The 7984-nt window shown below is 39.5% G+C and overlaps 1 protein-coding gene across 1 annotated transcript; it reads left to right on the top strand.

The window, feature by feature from the left end:
* Positions 1-85: 85 nt before the first annotated feature.
* Positions 86-7715, top strand: LOC110456980 (dnaJ homolog subfamily C member 22-like). The gene is made up of 3 exons (XM_021508062.1): positions 86-579; positions 2843-3306; positions 6670-7715. Exons 1-3 carry the CDS (start codon positions 195-197, stop codon positions 6910-6912), a joined length of 1092 nt encoding a protein of 363 aa, XP_021363737.1. The 5' UTR covers positions 86-194; the 3' UTR covers positions 6913-7715.
* Positions 7716-7984: the final 269 nt, after the last annotated feature.

Below are 7984 nucleotides of genomic sequence, written 5' to 3'. Positions count from 1 at the left end.
ATCATAAACAAACAATTGGATATCAAATTTTATATTTATGTAAAAAAAAATCGACACGTTGATGTAGCTATTTTAAGAACAGACGTCACCAATACGGAATTCCCTACGCGCGCACATCAATAATAATAGCTTCCGATCGAGCGGAAAAGGTAAAAGAACAGGATTTATCGATATGGGACCAAAAATATAACAAAATGGCGAACATCGTGGTTGCATACATCTTATGGCTGACGGGAGGCTGGCTCGGCCTTCATCACTTTTATCTTGGTCGCGACAAGCATGCGTTCGTTTGGTGGGCAACATGGGGAGGCTGCTTGGGTCTTGGATGGTTTCGTGATTTATGGAGACTTCCTGAGTATGTATATGAAGCAAACAACGATAAAAGATATTTAAACGAGCTAAAACATCGCATGGAGGTGTTCCCCCGACCCCCGTTTAATGTTACCAGGTTTGGCGGCGAACTGGTGGTGGGATACCTGTTTGGGATCGTGCTAAGACTGGTTATACCAGAAGAATACACAGCTCATGGTATTGGCTGGTTACTGACCGTCGTTCTACCTCCTTATGGAGCTGCTTTTGGTGAGTAACCAACCTAGACTTGATAGTTATCCAGATGACCACCATATTGAGTAATTTAAGGATATAAAAATGTAGACATGTGTAACAAGAGAGGAAAAATGCACGGCCAAACCAGGGTTTGAACCACGGACCCTCATAACTTTAGATAGATGCTCTACTAATTAAGCTTTTAAGACTTAAAAAAAAGGAGGGAGGAATACAGCAGAACTGGACTCGGTCAATCGTCAGTGATCAAGTATATAGCTCAATTGGAAGAGCCCCGTCCAGTGTACATGTTCGGAGGGTCCCTGATTCGAACCCCTGTCTGATCTTGCCTTGCAATTTCCCCCTCCTGTTACATATGTATTGTTAGGAGGTTACAGGTTCTGTAAGAGCTAAGGAATATATAAGGGGGAGACACCAGCTGCTATACCTTCTACCTATATAGTGCTGCTTGCACGTTATATTTGGGAACCCTAGAAATTTCAATATCCAACTGTTTCGGTACCTACGAATTGGATAGTTTTGACACTTACTGTTTGCTGATGAGTCTTGAGTCTAAATCAGCAGCACACAGACCACAAAGGAAACAAATTATTGGGAACCTGGAGCATTGAGCAGGGTCAGACAGTGGTAAAGGTGTTAATTAGGTCATTTCACCCTATATCCTGGGAGCCAGCTGGGTCATTTCGCCCTATATCCTGGGAGCCTGGGTCGTTTCACCCTATATCCTGTGTGTGCCCTGGTAGAAATTCTTAGGGTGATTTTTTTTTCGTCCTGTTTAGTCGTATTTAGTCTTGTTTATTTCTTATAAGGTCTCATTTGAAATTTTCTACGGAAGGTCTCCTTTAGTCATTATTGTCATATTAATTAGGACTTGTTAGATTTGTACGTGGTCAACCAGATCCGCACATAAAATGTACGTAGCATACACCTGCACAAAATTATTCGGCCAACACGTACAATTATTCATAAAACAGGAAAACAGTAAGTGTTTTTAATCATTTAAGGAAGCTCCACCCTTTCACAATTAAGCAGCAGAATTCAATGAAAGTTTCACACAATGGTTGTGTCACTATGTAGGGATGATTTTATGAAAATCTAAGCAATCTGATAAACTTTTTGGTAAAAAATCCTGAAAATTTGTTTTTTGTCAAATTTAACACTTTCACATGTTTTGAGTGCATGGCATTGTTCAAAACTATTACAACAATAAAGTAATTAAAAGAAGCATTGCTAATCAACCCTACAAAGATTTTATTTATCATAAAATATCTGAAACACCTTACACAAAATGTTTTTTTATTGATATTGTATGGATGTAAGTTTTTATATATACAAGATAAAAGCAAAAAGGACACATAGTTTTATACAAAAAGAGTGAAATATTTAACCAAATATACACAAAGTCTTTATAATTCATTAATTTTGCATTTTACAATCATTTTGATCCTGATGGAGAGATCTAGAGTTGTCTTACTTGAAAAAAAAACGGAACATTTTGCACAGGGATAAAATTTATACAATGACAGTTATTTTCTTTACTATACCAAAAACGACAGAAATAAGTTAAATTATGATATCAAAATTGTCAAGTTGCTGTTCTTTAATGTATCCAACAAAATTACTCTCAATCATACACTTTGGCCATCATTCCATAGCCCACTTACGCATGATATCTTTACATGTCAGGTACATATCATATGTAACCATAAGCTATCGCATGGTATGCCGTTATTACGTGCACGCACATGCACTTGCATTTTATAGAGATCTTGACATTTTACAAAACTGCATTTGTGAAAAAATTGACAGAGTAACTTGCTCGACAACAAAAATCGTAGTGACCTGAGCTTGTAAACTAGTGTTAGCACGTGCTATGTACAGGTGAGGTTGTTAAACAAAATACATCTGTCTGCATTCCATGCGCCTCATTTACGACCTTCTTGAAGTCGTCTGATCTTATGTCAGTGTCTTCCCGTGTGTTAATTTATGTCTCAACAGTCAACTGTATAGCTTAAGCTAGGGAGAATGACCCTTTACCTCAACAGTCACCTTATAGCTTCAGCTAGAGAGAATGACCCTTTACCTCAACAGTCACCTTATAGCTTCAGCTAGAGAGAATGACCCTTTACCTCAACAGTCACCTTATAGCTTCAGCTAGAGAGAAAGACCCTTTACCTCAACAGTCACCTTATAGCTTCAGCTAGAGAGAAGGACCCTTTACCTCAACAGTCACCTTATAGCTTAAGCTAGAGAGAATGACCTTTTTTTTTATTTGCAGGAGTACACCTGGTTGCCAACATTGGACGACAAAAGTGTACAATGTCGGCACCTCTGATTGGTGCCTCCCTCGGGTTGCCATGGTCACTGTACATTTCGGAAAATATTATGCCAGGTGTACTGTTTGCTGCAATTCTTGTGAATAAATTTGGAATACAGTGGAAAGAAGATAGAAGAGACAGAGAAAACCTCTGTAAAAGGGCGCTTGTGTTGACGTTTTGTGGTATGATTTATCTGTCATTGTGGACCTCTGTGATTTATTTGAATTGTTCGGTCACTAACGAACACGGTGAAACCATACCTTTACGAGAGGCAATTCCAAATTTCTTTAAATCTCCTGCCTGGGAGAATATGAAAGGGACTATAAGTAAACTCTACGAGTATTACAAACTTTACGGCTGGAATAAACTTTGGCAGCAGATTGTGGAGGCTATGGACCCTACAGGAGAAGCTAATGCCTATAAGGTAGGTATTGGTTTGACCCTACAGGAGAGGTGAATGTCTATAAGGTAGGTATAGGTTCAACCCTACATGAGAAGCCAATACCTATAAGGTAGGTATAGGTTCGACCCTACAGGAGAAGCCAATGTCTATAAGGTAGGTATGGGTTTGACCCTACAGGAGAGGTTAATACCTATAAGGTAGGTATGGGATTGACCCTACAGGAGAAGGTTAGTGCCTATAAGGTAGGTATTGGTTTGACCCTACAGGAGAAGCTAATGCCTATAAGGTAGGTATGGGTTTGACCCTGCAGGAGAAGGTTAGTGCCTATAAGGTAGGTATTGGTTTTACCCTACAGGAGAAATAAATGCCTATAAGGTAGATAAAGTAGGTATGGGTTTGGCCCTACAGGAGAAGGTTAGTGCCTATAAGGTAGGTATGGGTTTTACCCTGCAGGAGAAATAAATGCCTATAAGGTAGATAAAGTAGGTATGGGTTTGGCCCTACAGGAGAAGGTTAGTGCCTATAAGGTAGGTATTGGTTTGACCCTACAGGAGAGGAGAATGTCTATAAGGTAGGTATGGGTTCGTCCCTAGCGGAGAAGCTAATGCATATAAGGTAGGTATGGGTTTGACCCTACACGAGAAGCTAATGCCTATAAGGTAGGTATGGGTTTGACCCTGCAGGAGAAGGTTAGTGCCTATAAGGTAGGTATGGGTTTTACCCTGCAGGAGAAATAAATGCCTATAAGGTAGATAAAGTAGGTATGGGTTTGGCCCTACAGGAGAAGCTAATGCCTATAAGGCAGGTATGGGTTTTACCCTACAGGAGAAATAAATGCCTATAAGGTAGATAAGGGAGGTATGGGTTTGACCCTACAGGAGAAGGTTAGTGCCTATAAGGTAGGTATTGGTTTGACCCTACAGGAGAGGTGAATGTCTATAAGGTAGGTATGGGTTCGTCCCTACAGGAGAAGCTAATGCCTATAAGGTAGGTATGGGTTTGACCCTACAGGAGAAGCTAATGCCTATAAGGTAGGTATAGGTTTGACCCTACAGGAGAGGTTAATGCCTATAAGGTAGATAAGGTAGATATGGGTTTGACCCTACAGGAGAAGCTAATGCCTATAAGGTAGGTATGGGTTTGACCCTACAGGAGAAGGTTAGTGCCTATAAGGTGGGTATGGGTTTTACCCTACAGGAGAGGTTAATGCCTATAAGGTAGGTATAGGTTTGAACCTACAGGAGAGGTTAATGCCTATAAGGTAGGTATAGGTTTGAACCTACAGGAGAGGTTAATGCCTATAAGGTAGATAAGGGATGTATTTGTTTGACCCTACAGGAGAAGGTTAGTGCCTATAAGGTAGGTATGGGTTTTACCCTACAGGGGAAATAAATGCCTATAAGGTAGATAAGGTAGGTATGGGTTTGACCCAACAGGAGAAGCTAATGCCTATAAGGTAGGTATGGGTTTGACCCTGCAGGAGAAGCTAATGCCTCTAAGGTAGGTATGGGTTTGACCCTACAGGAGAAGCTAATGCCTATAAGGTAGGTTATGGTTTGACCCTACAGGAGAGGTTAATACCTATAAGGTAGGTATGGGTTTTACCCTACAGGAGAGGTTAATGCCTATAAGGTAAGTATGGGTTTGACCCTTCAGGAGAAGCTAATACCTATAAAGTAGGTATGGGTTTTACCCTACAGGAGAGGTTAATGCCTATAAGGTAGGTATGGGTTTTACCCTACAGGAGAGGTTAATGCCTATAAGGTAGGTATTGGTTTGACCCTACAGGAGAAGCTAATGCCTATAAGATAGGTATAGGTTTGACCCTACAGGAGAGGTTAATGCCTATAAGGTAGATAAGGTAGGTATGAGTTTGACCCTACAGGAGAAGTTAATACCTATAAGGTAGGTATGGGTTTTACCCTACAGGAGAAGTAAATGCCTATAAGGTAGATAAGGTAGGTATGGGTTTGACCCTACAGGAGAAGCTAATGCCTATAAGGTAGGTATGGGTTTGACCCTACAGGAGAAGCTAATGGCTATAAGGTAGGTATAGGTTTGACCCTACAGGAGAGGCTAATGCCTATAAGGTAGGTATGGGTTCGACCCTACAGGAGAAGCTAATGCCTATAAGGTAGGTATGGGTTCGACCCTACAGGAGAAGTTAGTGCCTATAAGTTAGGTATGGGTTTTACCCTACAGGAGAAGTAAATGCCTATAAGGTAGATAAGGTAGGTATGGGTTTGACCCTACAGGAGAAGCTAATGCCGATAAGGTAGGTATGGGTTCGACCCTACAGGAGAAGCTAATGCCTATAAGGTAGGTATAGGTTTGACCCTATAGGAGAGGTTAATGCCTATAAGGTAGATAGGTAGATATGGGTTTGACCCTACAGGAGAACCTAATCCCTATAAGGTAGGTATGGGTTTGACCCTACAGGAGAAGCTAATGCCGATAAGGTAGGTATGGGTTCGACCCTACAGGAGAAGCTAATGCCTATAAGGTAGGTTATGGGTTTTACCCTACAGGAGAAGTAAATGCCTATAAGGTAGATAAGGTAGGTATGGGTTTGACCCTACAGGAGAACCTAATCCCTATAAGTTAGGTATGGGTTTGACCCTTCAGGAGAAGCTAATGCCTATAAGGTAGGTATGGGTTTGACCCTACAGGAGAAAGTTATTGCCTATAAGGTAGGTATAGGTTTGACCCTACAGGAGAAGCCAATGCCTATAAGGAAGTTATGGGTTCGACCCTACAGGAGAGGTTAGTTCCTATAAGGTAGGTATGGTTCGACCCTACAGGAGAAGCTAATGCCTATAAGGTAGGTATGGGTTTGATCCTACAGGAGAAGTTAATGCCTATAAGGTAGGTATGGGTCCAACCCTAGTATGGGTTATTTGAGAGCCACATGTCGGATAACCTTGATAGGAGTGTTAAAGGTTTGCAGAAGTTTTGAAATTTCACTCAGATCCAGGAAATGCCTGAAAAAATAGATTTTTTATTTTATTTTCTTTAAATGGAAGGGGTTTAGGCCAACCCAGTGTTTTTTTGTTTTTTTTTGCTCAATTTAACTGCCGAATACAGGCTGTTTCCCCTAGTTTAAAAGTGCCTTTTTTTCCCTAAATGAACAAAAGGAGGAATATATTCCCAATTTCAATAGAAATAATGCTATATTTTCCAACTTCATAAAGAAACAGGCTGTTGTAAAATTCAGGTAAATAAGACACTGCAAGTGATTTTATACCCATACTATTTCTTTTATCAAAGAAAAAGAGACAATTTTTTAAATATAGAGAAATAACTTTCTTTTCGTTTATCATTATTTTTATTCATCTCTGTGCTTTTGTCTTTGCTATTGTAACAGGGATTATTTTACTTGAACAGGTACTTGATCTGAATGAGACTGTCAGTCAAAAAGAAATCACAAGGCGATACAGAGATCTCGCGAAGGAGTGGCACCCAGACAAAGTCAAAGATCCGGCCAAAAAAATGGCTGCTCAGGAACGGTTCATAGAAATCCAAAAGGCATACGCAACATTATCTGAAATAAAAAGTCGGAGAACATCAAAGTCAATGGAATCGGATTTTCCAAAGAAAGCTAAGAAACAGACCCATACTGAGTTTTAATGACATTGTCGATCTGAAATATCGTTATGCTGCATGGATCTTTTTATAATTTTTAGCTTACCAATCTGAAATGAGCTTAAGCTAAGCCATGGTACAGTACCCTTGGTCAATGTTTTCTGAAAACAACTACTCCTCAAGTATGGTCAATCAGATCTCAACCAAACTATGCCTGAATTTTTTTTCTCCTATGGATTTCACTTGCTGTATTTTTTAGCCAAAACAAGTGTGGTTATGTTTGAGGTTGATGCCAGTTCCATGATTGCCAGCTCGAAGACAAACATTTGATGGAAACGTGGCTAAAATGAAACTGTTGATCTGCAAAAATTACACTGAATCTCTTCCTTTAAACCTGGTTCCTCCTCAAAAGACCACAGCTGTTCATAGGACGTAAAGCACACACAAACAAACAAACTCGACCTTTAAATCAGGTCTAAAATGTAAACATGATACATGTGTAAGTAACTCGGGCTGCAAATATTTACAGCCCACGAGCTGTGTGCCTATTGGCCTCTTGTTTCTTTCATTGTGGCTTATCGTTGGCGTCTGATTTTTTGTGATGACAAGATCGATGGATGTTGCTACAGATACATATCCAAAAAATAAATGTTTTGTTTTTTGATAATATTCAAATTAAATCATAAATATGTTGATAATCCATATTAACTTAAACAGCATGTAGACATATCAAATTGTAATTTTGGCTGAAGATAAAAGGTCAGCACACATGGAGGATATTTAATGGTGTCTTCAGGAATAACAAATATATTTCACTCGTGTGGCTAATGTTTTGATATTTTTCACTCGCGGCTAATATTTTGATATTTATCGAAATATTAGCCACAGTGAAATATATTTGTTATTACTGAAGACACCATTAAATTTTCCATTTATTACATTTTTAAAACATAAATCATGAAAAATGTAACGCATTAAAAAAGGGCGGGAATTAGAAGCGTAATAATTAGCGCCATATTCTAATGACGTCACGCTTGACAACAAGGCTCCGTGCCATTTTAAATCCCAGCATATTCTGCTATTTTCTGGTATGATTGCTTATAAAAGTGTTATTAAT

The sequence above is a fragment of the Mizuhopecten yessoensis genome, unplaced genomic scaffold, assembly GCF_002113885.1.
Source record: "Mizuhopecten yessoensis strain PY_sf001 unplaced genomic scaffold, ASM211388v2 scaffold8989, whole genome shotgun sequence".
NCBI lineage: Eukaryota > Metazoa > Mollusca > Bivalvia > Pectinida > Pectinidae > Mizuhopecten > Mizuhopecten yessoensis.
Note: the sequence above shows the minus strand (reverse complement) of the source record. Positions and strands in the feature narration are given on the sequence as shown.